This window comes from Salvelinus namaycush, chromosome 4 (genome assembly GCF_016432855.1).
Source record: "Salvelinus namaycush isolate Seneca chromosome 4, SaNama_1.0, whole genome shotgun sequence".
Taxonomy (NCBI): domain Eukaryota; kingdom Metazoa; phylum Chordata; class Actinopteri; order Salmoniformes; family Salmonidae; genus Salvelinus; species Salvelinus namaycush.
Window position 1 is genome coordinate 35,539,964 of NC_052310.1, and position 16,529 is coordinate 35,556,492.

General features: G+C 41.4%; 1 protein-coding gene across 1 annotated transcript in view; it reads left to right on the forward strand.

Moving 5' to 3' along the window:
• Positions 1 to 16,529, forward strand: part of LOC120046482 (insulin-degrading enzyme-like) — a 40,894-nt gene that overhangs the window by 9,989 nt on the left and 14,376 nt on the right. Inside the window, exons 6-15 of the mRNA XM_038991755.1 lie at positions 2,174 to 2,286; positions 3,948 to 4,110; positions 4,284 to 4,376; positions 4,485 to 4,576; positions 6,192 to 6,272; positions 6,666 to 6,769; positions 8,707 to 8,809; positions 12,559 to 12,681; positions 13,170 to 13,252; positions 13,547 to 13,691. Of these exons, the coding sequence (XP_038847683.1) occupies positions 2,174 to 2,286; positions 3,948 to 4,110; positions 4,284 to 4,376; positions 4,485 to 4,576; positions 6,192 to 6,272; positions 6,666 to 6,769; positions 8,707 to 8,809; positions 12,559 to 12,681; positions 13,170 to 13,252; positions 13,547 to 13,691 (1,100 nt within the window). The remainder of the gene's footprint in view (positions 1 to 2,173; positions 2,287 to 3,947; positions 4,111 to 4,283; positions 4,377 to 4,484; positions 4,577 to 6,191; positions 6,273 to 6,665; positions 6,770 to 8,706; positions 8,810 to 12,558; positions 12,682 to 13,169; positions 13,253 to 13,546; positions 13,692 to 16,529) is intronic.

Here is a 16,529-nt window from a genome sequence, read left to right on the forward strand (position 1 = left end):
ACTAGCTAGCCATTTCACATCGGTTACACCAGCCTAATCTCGGGAGTTGATGGGCTTGAATTCATAAACAGCAGAGCTGCTGGCAAAACGCACGAAAGTGCTGTTTGAATGAATGCTTACGAGCCTGCTGGTGCCCACCATCACTCAGTCAGACTGCTCTATCAAATCATAGACTTAATTATAACATAACACACAGAAATACGAGCCTTAGGTCATTAATATGGTCGAATCCGGAAACTATCATCTCGAAAACAAAACATTAATTATTTCAGTGAAATACAGAACCGTTCCGAATTTTATCTAACGGGTGGCATCCATCAGTCTAAATATTCCTGTTACATTGCACAACCTTCAATGTTATGTCATAATTACGTAAAATTCTGGCAAATTAGTTCGCAATGAGCCAGGCGGCCCAAACTGTTGCATATACCCTGACTCTGCGTGCAATGAACGCAAGAGAAGTGACACAATTTCACCTGGTTAATATTGCCTGCTAACCTGGATTTCCTTTAGCTAAATATGCAGGTTTAAAAATATATACTTCTGTGTATTGATTTTAAGAAAGGCATTGATGTTTATGGTTAGGTACACATTGGAGCAACGATACGCACCGCATCGATTATATGCAACGCAGGGCACGCTAGATAAACTAGTAATATCATCAACCATGTGTAGTTATAACTAGTGATTTATGATTGATTGTTTTTTATATTATAAGTTTATTGCTAGCTAGCAACTTACCTTGGCTTCTTACTGCATTCGCGTAACAGGCGGGCTCCTCGTGAGGCAGGTGGTTAGAGCGTTGGACTAGTTAACCGTAAGGTTGCAAGATTGAATCCCTGAGCTGACAAGGTAAAAATCTGTCGTTCTGCCCCTGAACAAGGCAGTTAACCCACCGTTCCTAGGCCGTCATTGAAAATAAGAATGTGTTCTTAACTGACTTGCCTAGTTAAATAAAGTTGTAAAAAAGAAATGGCAAAATCGGCGTCCAAAATTGCCGATTTCCGGTTATGAAAACTTGAAATCGGCCATAATTAATCGGCCATTCCGATTAATCGGTCGACCTCTAGCCCTCAGTCCAGCCTCTCTCAGCCTATTGCGGACAGTCTGAGCACTGATGGAGGGATTGTGCGTTCCTGGTGTAACTCGGGCAGTTGTTGTTGCCATCCTGTACCTGTCCCGCAGGTGTAATGTTTGGATATACCGATTCTGTGCAGGTGTTGTTACACGTGTTCTTGCCACATCTGCAGTCCTCGTGCCTCCTTGCAGCATGCCTAAGGCATGTTCACACAGATGAGCAGGGACCCTGGGCATCTTTCTTTTGGTGTTTTTCAAAGTCAGTAGAAAGGCCTCTTTAGTGTCCTAAGTTTTCATAACTGTGACCTTAATTGCCTATTGTCTGTAAGCTGTTAGTGTCTTAACGACTGTTCCACAGGTGCATGTTCATTAATTGTTTATGATTCATTGAACAAGTATGGGAAACAGTGTTTAAACCCTTTACAATGAAGATCTGTGAAGTTTTGGGGATTTTTATGAATTATCTTTGAAAGAAAGGGACATTTCTTTTTTGCTGAGTTTAGGTACGTACCGAATCGTCTTGAAAGGGAAAGATGCACATTTTATATTATTTCCCCTTAAATACTCCCCACCTGCCCCAGTAAATGATTCCTCAATAACCCTGGTGTTCAACTTTCCACTTCTGTCCACAGATGAGCCATGATCCAATAAGCCACTGGGGATACAGTAGGCTGTGTCACTGCTGTGTTCATTACCAGTTTACATTTAGTATTTTCTGATACCATGTACTCTACAGTGAAATGAAATAAGCTGCACTTGGCAGCCAGGTTTATGATGGTCTGACCTTTATAATTAATGGTTTTCACAGCAACACAGTTGAGTGTCTGGTTTGTAGCACATTTTGCTAAGCAATATTGACCTCCCCTGTTGCTGTACATTATTCAGAACTAACTTACAGGATGATAACAGTCCATCCTCATCTACATGTAATTACATGCTAAATTACAACTACAGTAAAGGAAGTGTATCAAGAATGTTAGAGCGAACACATTTGTGCTTTTAAGTGTTTTGCAATTTGAATGGTTTGAGTTTGAACCCAGGAAGATTGTGTATTTTAATAAATTAAACTAATCTGTCCCCTTTTTCTCGTTTATAGAGTCGTTAGATGAGCTCACCACTATGGTGGTCAAGCTTTTTGGAGAGGTGGAGAACAAGAATGTACCTATCCCAGAGTTCCCTGAGCACCCCTTCCAGGAGGAGCACCTCAGGGTGAGATCCTTAGTTTGTGCGCACCCACACACTTCAGAGTTTCCGTTAGCCGGCTTTTGGCCAAAAAATACATCAAATGTAAAGCCGATAAAGAAAACTGTTGTTGTCCAAAATGATCTGGAGAAAAACATTTCCATTACAGAATGTTTTTAATTAATTGATGGAAATGCCAATCGATGTGTATACGTTTGACCATGATGCTTATCGGGCTATAGGTTCATTTGCATAATTTTGTGGAATTAAATTGGCCTGTGTTATTTGCGTTAGTCATCATTTTATCTTTTTTCAACACCTGTCACTTGTGCGCAGCGCCGATTTTGAGCGGGATTTCTCCAATTCCTCAATTGGTTGCTGCTGCAGTAAAACATGCTTTGATAAGCCCATTCAGTGCGTAACAATCCTTAATGCAATCACGTGTTAAGAGTTTCGGTCCATGATTAAAAATAGCTACTATTTTTATTTCTCAACTGGTAAAATTGAAGCGCGTCACCCACCACTTTAGGAGCTTTTGATTCTAAACATTCAAACATTATTTTGTTTTTAAAGGAGCTAATGATCATTGATTCCTCTGTCTAATTCATGCTTTCTGGTGAAGAATTTTTTATGATTTTATTTATTTCTGTGTAGACTGGAGTAATTATATAGTTTTGGCAAAGGTATTTCCATTTACTGGAACCACCGTTATGGCTTTCATAACTTTCTTTCGTTGTCCAGAAGGCAAAGGCACAATCCTAGTCACATTAGCAACCAAATCCAATTTTTTGGAACTTTGATTTCCCCCTCTTTCGAACAGAGATTTTCATCTCTGTCATATATGGAACCGCTTTCAGGTGCGCTGTTTAGAATGGTGTTTTCCAGCAAATTGCATTTTGGCAAATATTAGAATATTTGGTTTTGTTGGCTGCTTCATTACATGAGTGGCATGTTCTGTTAGGCAGCATTACCGTAATCTAAATGTGATTTCTGTCCACGGTGGGTGGACACCCCAAATGCATATGGGTATGGTAAATTTCTTAAGTGGCCTGTAAATCTTCCCCGTCACATTGTCCGGCACCACATTTTCCTAATGGAAACCCTGACACGCGCACACACACACACACACACACACACACACAAATATATATATATATATATACATACATACAGTGCATTCGGAACATATTCAGACCCCTTGACTTTTTCCACATTTTGTTACGCTACAGCCTTATTCTAAAATCGATTAAATAGTTTTTCCCCTCATCAATCTACACACAATAACCCATAATGACAAAGTGAAAACAGGTTTGTAGAAATATTTGCAATTGTATTACAAATAAAAGTCAGATACCTTATTTACATATGTATTCAGACCCTTTGCTATGAGACTCGAAATTGAGCTCCGGTGCATCCTGTTTCCATTGATCATCCTTGAGATGTTTCTACAACTTTATTTTATTATTTATTTTGCAATCATTTCTAAACTTTTTTTGCTTTGTCATTATGGGTTATTGTGTGCAGGTTGATGAGGGGGGGAAAAAACAATCCATTTTGAGAATAAGACTAATGTAATAAAGTGGAAAATTTCAAAGGCTCCGAATGCAACTGAGTTGTGCAACTGAGATCCTATTCATAGTCTCAACTCAAATATCTCTTTCCCAACCCCCCCCCACACACACACACAGCAATTCTACAAAGTGGTGCCTATCAAGGACATTAGGAACTTGTATGTGACGTTCCCCATCCCAGACCTGCAGAAGTACTACAAGTCCAACCCAGGCCACTACCTGGGCCACCTGATAGGCCACGAGGGCCCAGGGAGCCTGCTGTCTGAGCTCAAATCCAAAGGTAGGCCAGAGGGCTGTGATTTGAATCTTAGTTAAGATTTAGGGCTTGATGGAATGTTAGAAATATTTGTGACTGTAATAAATTCAGAGTTTATACTGACAATACATTCTGTATATGTGTAGAATTGTTTATTTGAATTGACAGTGGTGGCTATGCTCTTTATTCTTGTGCAGGCTGGGTGAACACACTGGTCGGCGGCCAGAAAGAGGGAGGGAAAGGCTTCATGTTCTTCATCATCAATGTAGACCTGACAGAGGAGGGACTCCGTAAGCATTAGGATCTCGGGGATTGTTTAGTTTTGTCTATTTTGTTCATGTGTGTGTGGTGGTTTCTGTTTCAACCCTGTGAGCTGAAGTGTCATTTTGTTTCTGTAGTGCATGTGGATGACATCATCTTCCACATGTTCCAGTACATCCAGAAGCTGCGCACTGAGGGGCCTCAGGAGTGGGTCTTCCAGGAGTGCAAGGTGAATACTACGCTGTAGTACCACTCACTTCTAATCTGTCTGAGCTCAGTCCACTCACTATACAGTGCATTCAGAAAGTATTCAGACCCCTTTACTTTTTCCACATTTTGGTATGTTACATTCTTATTCTAAAATGGATACATTTGTTTTTTCCCCTTATCAATCTACACACACTACCGCATAATGACAAAGCAAAAACAGCTCTGGCTGGGCCACTCAAGGACATTCAGAGACCGAAGCCACTTCTGCGTTGTCTTAGCTGTGTGCTTAGTGTTGTTGTTCTGTTGGAAGGTGAACCTTTGCCCCAGACTGAAATCCTGAGCATTCTGGAGCAGGTTTTCATCAAGGATCTCTTTGTACTTTGCTCCTTTCATCTTTCCCTTGATCCTGACTAGTCTCCCAGTTCCTGCCACTGAAAAACATACCCACAGCATGATGCTGCCACCGCCATGCTTCACCATAGGGGTGGTGCCAGGTTTTCTCCAGATGTGACGCTTGGCTTTAAGGCCAAAGAGTTCAATATAGGTTTTATCAGACTAGAGAATCTTGTTTCTCATGGTCTGAGAGTCCTTTAGGTACCTTTTGGCAAACTCCAAGCGGGCTGTCATGTGCCTTTTACTGAGTGGCTTCTGTCTGGCCACTCTACCATAAAGGCCTGATTGGTTGAGTGCTGCAGAGATGGTTGTCCTTCTGGAAATTTCTCATCTCCACAGAGGAACTCTGGAGCTCTGTCAGCGGCCATTGGTTTCTTGTTCACCTCCCTAAGGCCCTTCTCCCCCGATTGCTCAGTTTGGCCAGGTAGCCAGCTTTTGGTCGTTCCAAACTTCTTCCAGTTAAGAATAATGGAGGCCACTGTGTTCTTGGGGACCTTCAATGCTGCAGAAATGTTTTGGTACCCTTCCTCAGATCTGTGCCTTGACACAATCCTGTCTCTGAGCTCTAAAGACAATTCCTTTGACCTCATGGCTTGGCTTTTGCTCTGACATGCATTGTCATCGGTGGGACCTTATATAGACAGGTGTGCCTTTCCAAATCATGTCCAATCAATAGAATTTACCACAGGTGGACTCCAACTTGTAGAAACATCTCAAGGATGTTCAATGGAAACAGGATGCACCTGAGCTCAATTTAGTCTCATACCAAAGGGTCTGTATACTTATGTAAATAAGGTATTTAGGTTTTTATTTTAATACATTTGCAAAAATTTCTAAAACGTTTTTTGCTTTGTCTTTATGGGGTTTTGTGTGTAGATTGAGGAAATAATTTAATCAATTTTAGAATAAGGCTGTAACGTAAAATAAAATGTGGGGAAAAATCAAGGGGTCTGAATACTTTCCAAATGCACTGAAGCTGTCTTAGAGGCCAGCGTATGTGTTGTCAGAAAACAATCCGTCATTAACATTTTATGTATAGCCCTTTTTACAAACAAAATAAAATCAGAACCAAGACTGAGAAACTTACTCAAATAGGCCTTTTGTTATCCTTAGTTAAACTTCTGGTGTTTGTAACAGTACACGAGAATTAATTGTCCTGTGTTGCTCAATTCTCCATTGTATGTAATAGTACTGTATTTTCATGCGATTGACATGTGACTTGTCTCGCTTCTCCTCCACAGGACTTAAACACAGTGGCCTTCAGGTTCAAGGACAAGGAGCGGCCCCGTGGCTACACCTCCAAAGTGGCTGGATTACTTCACGTAGGTGGCGCTCTCCATTTCTTAAGGTCGTCTCCACAATGATGCACTGCACTTCCGTGGCGCCGTTTGATGACGATGTTGTCATCAGAGTGCCTTGTCTGCCAGTCACTTATTTTGTGTATAAAGATTTATCGATTCAGCCCTAATCTAAATTAAACTGACATTCCTGCTAGTGTCAAAATATTATGGTATTAAGGCAGTCGGACCGGGGTAGGATGTCCAGTGTATTTTTGTCTGTTGGGATTCATTCTTGTGTGCATCTTTTTTGTGTGTGAAAATAAGCACCAGTTCTGTATTCCTGTGCTCCAGTAAAGTGTTCCCCTGCATGTGTTAGTCAAAGGCCTCCCCATTGTTAGCACCTAGACCAGTTTTTTTTTGTCCTTTGTTTTGTAGTACTACCCTCTGGAGGAGATCCTAGCAGCAGAGTACCTGCTGGAAGACTTCAGGCCAGACCTGATAGAGATGGTCCTGGACAAGCTCAGGCCAGAATACGTCAGGTCAGTTGCAGCTCTTCACTAGGTCACTAACCCTGTTTACTCTGCTCTCCTATACCATTTTCACACTATTATGCCCATCAGGATGAACCACACAGCTGGCTTAGATATTTTTTTACATTCTTCATTCCAGCATGGTTTCAGCAACTGTGTTGGATGCAGAATCAGACCCGCGCTGTGAAGATTGTCTCTGCTGGGTCAGTTTTGCTCAGTAGTGTGACAAGGGTACCTGATAAAACACTTACGACGCCTCTGTTTTGAAGAGCCTTTTGATAAACATGTTTAACTTCCTTGAAAAATAGTACATTCATCAACTATCTATATATACCCAGACGCATTACTGATCTCAATGAAAGGCACAGAGAAATACTTTTTTCTTTGATTCATTCTCCTTTCCTATGTTGCCCTTCTTTTAGAGGACTCTTTCTCCTTTTGAGTTAAGGATACACTTTTTTGGGGGGGAATTAGCTTTGAAATTGCCAGTAACTTGCTGTGATGCTTGCAATAAGTATATGGGTGACTCAGTGTTTGAGCAGATGTTGCAGTCCATGGTTACAAACATTCAGATAAATTGACACTGTTTTTAAACATTTTATTTAACCTTTATTTAACTAGGCAAGTCCGTTAATAACAAATTCTCATTTACAATGACGGCCTACCAAAAGGCTTCCTGCGGGGACGAGGGCCTGGGATTAAAAATAAATACAATCACAACAAGCGAGACAACACTACATAGAGACCTAAAACGACAACATAGCAAGGCAGCAACACATGACAACACAACATGGTGACAACACCACATGGTAGCAGCACAAAACAGGGTAGTAACATTATTGGGCACAGACAACAGCACAAAGGGCATGAAGGTAGAGAAAACAATACGTCACACAAAGCAGCCACAACTGTCAGTAAAAGTGTCCAGTCTTTGAATGAAGAGATTGAGAAAACTGGTGAGTTTTATCGCGTGTTTGTTGCAGCTCGTTCCAGTCGCAAGCTGCAGCGAACCGAAAAGAGGAGCAACCCAGGGATGTGTGTGCTTTGGGGACCTTTAACAGAATGTGACTGGCAGATCGGGGTGGAGGATGAGGGCTGCAGTAGATATCTCAGATAGGGGGGTGGGTGAGGCCTAAGGGTTTTATAAATAAGCGTCAACAAGTGTGTCTTGCTGACACTGAACATCAACTGAGTAGACTTGAATAACAACCAAGGTCATACATGTTGTTATACAATCATTAGGCTAGTATTGGAGCCATTAAGTCATGTCGTTAACCTTCAAATCATGTAGGGTAAATCTAAATGTGATCTTACATTTCTCATTACACACTCCGTTTACAGTCATTGTCATGGCAGATTTACCTCAACATTCACCTAAACCTTCCACTGTTGAATTAACTGCCAGAACAGTTCCTGAACGTTTTCTAACTAAAACACTGGGGGAGTTCAATAACACATTCTGCAGTATTACTACCACCACAATCGCTGCTTCTCCACTTCAGTCACTACTAATACTACAGTCCCTACTTCTATTACTTCTACTGATACTACTAGAATCAATGCTACCGTTGCTACAGTCACCACCACTACTGCTACTGCAGTAAAAACTACTACAACTTCTTCCACTACCATTTCAAATGCTTTTAGACAGTTGAAGCAAGCACACATTTTCTTTGGTAAATGTAACTTTTCTAGTTATCACTTTGGCTGGCTATCTGCACCACTTATCTGTTTTAATCACATTGACCCTACAAATTGTAATTGACTGGAGCCTCCCGAACATCCTATCCCCAGTGTTATTATACAGTTGAGTCGTAAGGGCAGCTAAAAATTTAGCGCCAGCTGCTCAGGGAAAATGGAGTGTGTATAACTCCTAACCGGTCTGACGAGGGTTTATAAATGCTGATAATAATGAAACCCGTCTCTGTTGGTCCTCCCATCTGCAGAGTCGCAGTCGTCTCAAAGTCGTTCGAAGGGCAGACGGACAAGACGGAGGAATGGTACGGGACTCACTACAAACAGGAGCCCATATCTGAAGAGCTCCTCAAGGTGAGACACACATTCAAACTCGACAGCTTTTCCATATACTCATCACCCTGTGGGTGATGCTAAAGGCCTTTCCTTGATTTCACACGTCCTCTCCTCATCCTCAATATGTGTTGTAGGAGATCAGATGTTCCTCCCCTCAGACCTTCGGTGCAGGAAAGGAAATGGGGACACAATGAAATAGGCCAGATCTAAGATTTACCCTGACTGGGCATCTTTGTAAATCGCCCACTGGCAATGCTTGAAGGAATCTTCAATCCATCCACTTGCTGTCACACATTCCAACATAATCTAAGGTTTATCATACCATGAGTAAGAAAACAAATGGCTTATGGGTAAGGTGCTGTTGATCCACAGTCAACACCCCAGTGGTGAATGATGTTTAAAGCCGTGGATGTTTGCTCAAGAGTTTGCCGACTTTTTTCTATTCAGTGTAAAAGCAGCGTTAGGATGGAAATGTAAGATGTTTTGGAAAAATCCATTTGCAGACTGACACTAGCACTGTGAATGTTCTCAATTCACCTTTCTGAAACAATTCTCAGGGCCACAAACTCCCCTGAGCTTATGAGGTTCCAAAAGCAGAAAAGGCTTTTGTGGAAGGCTTTAATACTCCCAAAGCCAACGCTGTACATTTCATGACCTTTTAGTGGTGTCTTTCTCCTAAAGGTTTCCACACAACTATCTAACCACAGCCAACCCAACAGTCTATGGATGTTTTTTAAGGAATCTGCCTGGTGTGTTTTAGGATTGAGCAGAATCCAGATTTTCACACCTTTTTATACTGTCCTTGTGCCATACCAGGGTATACGGCGTAGGTCACAAGGTGGCGCTTTTTGTTTTCAAACTCAAAAAACCCCCAAATGTCTATTACCAGAATGCTAACAAAGTACTAGAGAATTCCCATAGCGGATGCTAGCTAAATTCTAATGACCTCAAGCGAACCTACACTGAACAAAAATATAAACGTAACAAGTAAAGTGTTGGTCCCATGTATCATGAGCTGAAATAAAAGGTCCCAGAAATGTTCACCAGAGCTGTTGCCAGCGAATTTGATGTTCATTTCTCTACCATAAGCTGCCTCCAACATCATTTTAGAGAATTTGGCAGTACTTTTAACCGGCCTCAACCGCAGACCACATTTAACCACACAAGCCCAGGACCTCCACATCTGTCTTTTTCACCGGTGGGATCATCTGAGACCAGCCACCCAGACAGCTGATGAAACGGAGGAGTATTACTGACTGTGGGGAAAACTAATTCTGATTGACTGGGCCTGGCTCTGCAGTGGCTGCAGCCATGGGTGTGCCTAGGAGGGCAGAGGCCCACTCACTTGGGCGCTAGACCCACCCATGGCTGCGCACCTGCCCAGTGGTGAAATTCATAGATTAGGGCCTAATTTATTTCAGTTGACTGATTTCTATCTATAGTTAATAAAATTGTTGCATTTATGTTTTTGTTCAGTATATTTACAAAGGCAGACAATCCAGCTCAAAGTTTTACAAGTACACTGCTATCGGAAAGTATTCAGACCCCTTGACTTTTTCCACATTTTGTTAGGTTACAGCCTTATTCTAAAATGGATAAGAGAAAAAAAAGTCCTCAATCTACACACAATACCCCATAATGACAAAGCGAAAACATGTTTTTAGACATTGCGGATGTATAAAAAAACAAAATAGAAATACATTATTTACATAAGCCTGGAGAGGCCTGAAGATAGCTGTGCAGCGATGCTCCTTATCCACTGACAAAGCTTGAGAGGATTTGCATAGAAGAATGGGATAAACTCCCCAAATACAGGTGTGCCAAGCTTGTAGCGTCATACCCAAGAAGACTCGAGGCTGTAAACTTTCCGAGTGCACTGTATTTCAAAAGTCTACTCCGTTTGCTGCACGCACAAAACAAATATTAGACAGCAGGGATATTGATCCAGGACGGAGAGTTGTTTCTGCTGTTGAGAATCTGTTGACCTTACAAGTTAGCCACTTTGCTAATTTGAACCAAATACACAGCTGGAGAGTATTCAGTACAACTTAGACGGCGGTTAACCTTTAATATTTATAAGATATCTATTGGAAATTGATCAACTTGTGCAGACTCATGAAGCTAGCTCTCTTTGTAAACAAAACAATACGTGACTGGCTCAACTGTTCTGGTGAACTACGGTTGGCGTCATAATGAACAATGTGACTGTTGTAATTAAGAACGCGATCAGTTATCTCGTAACCTATAGATATTTACTTAAAGAAGCTTGACGGCATAGAAAATTATACCATGTGTGCTGTAAAACTTAAATTAATAGCTCGGGCATTCATTTGCTTAAGTCACTGAAAACAACAGGTGCCTATTATTAGAGACCGAATTCTATTTGAGCCAGCGATCTATTTCCTTAATGCCCACAGCTTTTGCTCATTTGCATAGTTACTTGTTTAATTCCATCATTCACTTCCAGCATTTTAATACATTTCATTGTCATTTTTAACATTAGCTAGGTTTCCATCCAACAGATTTTCATGCAAATATTCAAAAATATGCATAAACCACATTTTCCCACCAAAGATGTTTCCATCAAACTCAATTATTGCAGATAAAAGGCTGTGATGACGTAGTGCACATAAAAATAACTTTTGTGGTTAATTTCCCATGTACCGAAATGGAAAAATTAAATGGATTTCAATCGCATTTTCAACTCTACTGATGGTTTTGTCACGAACTGGCGTTATAGCAAATGTGCCCACTCTGGTCTTGGCACGTGCGCCTGGTGCTAGGCTACCTATATTATACAATTAATATCATTTTTGTTTGTCAAACGGGAGCCAAGCATCGATCACCATGTCACCAGAATAAGACCCTCACCAAGCTCATCACCTTGCACATTCACCACCCTGTGAAGTTCATTTATTTTATCTGTTTCCATTTCTCGCCTAATTATTTTACCGACACAATGATCACATCGTCGAACGAACATTGTCTGTTGGTTATTATAAAATTGTACCGGTGTTTCCTGTTTCCATCAGCCCAGTAGTGACTTTTCATGCGTCAGATAATTCAGCCGCATGAAATGGTTGGAGGGAAACATGGTTACTGTCATGTTTCTTTTGTCTAAATATGCCTCTATTTCGGGGTAAAAAAAACTTCCTTGACAGAATAATTCTTCTCATTGACTACATTTCCTGCGGTTCTTTATTTTGCCACTAGAGGGCAATCGGCCAATTTTCTGTGGGTCTGTACTACCGAAGTTGTTTACTGTTGTTTTTTTTGTTGTTGTGCTTGTGAGTTAGCAGTTCACAGCTACTAGCAGTTTTCTTACTGACGCTAAACGGATGATTGCAATTTCAGTCATTACTGAATTATTTAATTTAACAAATCAAACATTTTAACCATTTCATTTAGACCTGGCGTTTATTTGCTGAACTGTGTACTGTTGCCTGACTATTTAAAAGGAACAGGCGACCATTTGAGACTGCGTTTTAATTTAAATTTTACGGTATTTCAAAATACCTTCGTATACACGGTATACTGTCGAAGCCTCGTGTGTAGTCCCTTTGGTCGTCACTGGACATAGTTGGTCCTGTGTCATGTAGCATCTGCCATGGACAGTTGGTCTGGAGAAAAACTACCCATTGCATCATCTATAGTTCATTGGCTATAGTTGGATAGGTGTGCAGAAGCCTTTAGTCACCTATCAATAAATGTCATACCTAACCCTTGACTGAGCAAGGAGAACTCACTAACTCGTCTGTGTGTTTCAGAAATGGGGAAACGCCGATTTCAATGGCAAGTTCAAGCTACCCATGAAGAACGAGTTCATTCCTACCAACTTTGATATCTACCCTCTGGAGAAAGACTCTCCTTCCGCCCCAACTCTAATCAAGGTAAGCCTCGCTCTGGATAAGAGTATCTGCTAAATTACTTAAATGTAAAATGGCAGGATGTTGCATTATCAAAGTGTTGTCACTTCATTCGCCAAGAAGCTGACAGACCTGAACGCGTAGCTGCATGTTTCAAGTGTCAATTTGTTCATAAGCTGTCATATGGTATTGAGGAAATGGTGACTGAAATGAGATGTTCAGTATTTAGTAGGCCCACTGTCGTTAAGGTGTTCGGATTAGAGGACGTACGTGGTGGTAACTACTGCTGACCGATTTGGAGTCTCTTGTTGAACAACTCTTTGAGCTAAGCTTCGGTATTTAATTTGGGCTGCTGTTCACCCCAATAAAGTACAAAGACAGTAGTAGAGGTTTGATCGATCTTTTTTCAAAGCAAGTATATGATGATATCAGACTGCCAAACCTTTTTCAAGCCCTTTCTTATCAATGGCACCTGCTGCTAATGCTCATCTTACCATGTTTTTTTTTTCTAGGACACTGCAATGAGCAAGGTGTGGTTCAAGCAGGATGACAAGTTTTTCCTACCAAAGGCATGCCTGAACTTTGAGTTCTTCAGGTTGGTAGATAAACCACAGCCGTTGAAGTGTATGAGATGATGAGGTGATATGTAATGTGATTAAACTTTTGTCTTGTTTTCCTCATACGACCTATTGTAGTTATAGTACTCAAATACTGCAGTTTGAAATCATATTACGAAGAACCCCATGGAACCCCACTTGTCCTGCTGATCCCTAATTTTGAATGAAGGCAACACTAACTGTTTGTTTTTCAAGGAGAGCAAATTGGAGGGAGAGTTCTAACTGTGGCGTTGTAGCTACTGTGTCATTCACCACTGCCATTTTCTCTACAGCCCGTTTGCGTATGTGGACCCCATACATTGTAACATGGCCTATTTGTACCTGGAGCTCCTCAAGGACTCCCTCAACGAGTATGCATATGCAGCCGAGCTAGCAGGCTTGAACTATGACCTCCAAAATACCATCTATGGGATGTATGTAAGTATCCTAATTTCCCATCGCCCTCACGTCGCCGCGACCCCAAACCCACCCGTTCCTCCCTCAACCTGGGCCTTCGTGTCAGCCCTGGCTGAAACATCATCTTTTCTTTCCCCCTCCCTCTCAAAATCACCTCGTCGGAAACGCTAGAGTTGTCGGTTTCCCATTCGTACTGGCACTGTTTTGGATTTGAACGTAAATTGTCATTTGGTAAAGTAGTTCCCTGTCAGAAAGAGGAACAGTTTTTTTTCTATCAAAACTCTTATACAAAGGAATGGGAAATGGACACCTCAAGATGCGTCCACACTAGAAGTAGTGGCCTTTAGCGACAAAGTACTCCGTCCCTCCTTGGTGGACAGAAAGGCCGGTCGCGAGGCTGCATATACATACTCTTCTTTATCAGTTTCCTCACCCTGCTCTCTGTCCTTTTTTGACGACCTCATCCCACCTCCCCCACCCAACACTCATGTCTTCTTTTTGTTTGTCTTTTTTTATTTTTTTTTGTTAGTCGCTACCTATACTCAGACCCCCTGCACTGCAACATGACCTACCTGCTTCTCAGGTTATTGAAGGATGATTTAAAAGAGTATACATATGCAGCCCGCCTTGCCGGGCTGGTCTATGGCATAGCCTCAGGGATGAATGCCATCCTCGTAAGTACAGCGTCCGTCTGTCTGCCCCCCTAATGGCTAGGGGGACGAGGGAGGGCGCCAGCTTGAAGCTTTGAGTGTGCAGGACTGGCTTTATCGTTCCCCTCTATCTACGTCCTCTTTCTGTGTGTGTGTTTGTATGTTAGTCTGTCTGTAGGAAGATGGGGAGGTACTAGAGCCTCCCTCCCCTTCCTATTAGTGGTGGGAAGTTCAACTCTTTTTACTGACTCTGGTCTTTTCAACTCATTCAGTGAAAAGAACAAATCTTTATAATTTGATTCAGTAATGCCCAGAGCATGCGGTTCCCCCTACTGTTGAAAGATTAAGTAAAGATTCATGATTCTACAAGCCACTTGTTCACCATAGGGGGCTTCTTGGAGCTTTCATTGGTGACTGAGACTTTTATACAAGTGTACTTCTAAAAATGTACATTTTGTTGATTGCTAGGCATACACATTTTTGAAATACCTTTTTGAAAAGGTCTAGTTGTGACCGCAACCGGACTAGATTGTCAACCACTCTTGGCGGAATGCAATTGCTTGACTACTGCGAGAGAGCAGCACAATATCGTTCACGATATAAACTCCGAAGGAGTTTGTTGAGCAGAGGCAGGCTGTGTATGTTTTGGTTCTACAAAGCTGTGTCCATCGATAAAATTCTATAATCAATTCATTTGCATTCATTCTTGCACCATGCGATCAATTATCAGTTCTAAACATGACATTTCCTTCTATGTTGCCTGCAGCATGACCTGTTTTCCTGCGCGTATGTATGATAGACAGTTGGTGGTGGTTGGAGCACGTCTCCGGAGCCGCCAGCAGGTCAAACTAACAACTAAAATGAACGAGTCTTGAGTCAGTAAAACGTTGTTCAAAAATAAATAATATTTTGTCGACTGCACATCACTACTTCCTATGTCCTGTCTATGTGCCCACTTGTGGTTTCACTGCAAGGATAGCCAAATCTAGTCCTCAAGGCATGCCGTTTAACTGATACGAAGTTGAATATTAACTTTCCATTCATCAAATACTTCTCTGGTAACATGGATTAAATTCAACTGATAGTTCATATTTGAATCCAGACCTTATCAGCAGACTGCCTGTCTTGAAAGACACATGTTTGGCTTTGTTGTTTTCACCGAATCACTCCCAAAAACACACCACAACTAATACACCCAGATAGAACTTCATACGTTCTTTCACATTTCTTTTATTTTATTTTAATGCATTGTTAGCAGCCAGTTAAACTCATTTGCTGTCAGTATCAGCCAGATAGTAGAACAGTGTCTCCTTCACAAGTCATAAAGGAATAAAGCCAAACATTGACTGTAAATTCTGCTGACTCATGATTCCAAAAGCAAGTTAGACTGGAGCTGGCATTGTACGCATAGCTAATAACGTTCACAAGCTTTTTATTTTTTTAAATTTGCCCTCTAAACACTATTTTCAGAGGTTAGTATTGGAATGAGGTTTTGGTATGTGTCTAAAATTGCAAATCAAGATGCCCAATGTGCTTGTCTTTCACTGCTCATCTGTCGCTTTGGATTGCGGTGCTTTGGTTTCCCTCTTAACTTAAGCAACCAACTAATTTCACGACTGACGTTTGCCTAACATCCAAACTAGGCCCACATCTGTGAAATAATAGCTTGTGTGCAGAATAAAGCGGTCTTAGTTACGAGAATATTTTTTTCCCCTTGCTTATTAGAACTTATTCACTACTGTTATATGATGTCAAGGTCATAAAAAAAGACTACTTAAGAATAGGATTATACATGTTATATAGGCTAATCACTCATGGGTTGATGCTACATACTTAGGAAATTATGTTTTTAATTTTACATTCAGGCCAATCACACATACCTTGCTAACTGTATGGATGGGGTGTTTCTCCTCCTATATTGGCTTTTCCAAGCTTCAGGAGTAATAGATGAGTCAGCACAAACTGGCTGCGGGCTCGTCAAGGGTAATGATGTTGGAAGAGATTAGAGTTAACTGGTGTCAGTATGTGTGTGTCAGGGAGAACGAGAAGGGGAGGGAGAAGGTGATTTGCAAGAGCAGAACACCGTAGCCTGAGGGTATTGCGGGTTCATGAAGGGGCCAGAAGGTTTGGAGGATGCAAAGCCGAGTTTCATGTAACCTTGACCGGGCTCCGATCACGCACAGTTTGACACACCACAGTCACATGCATA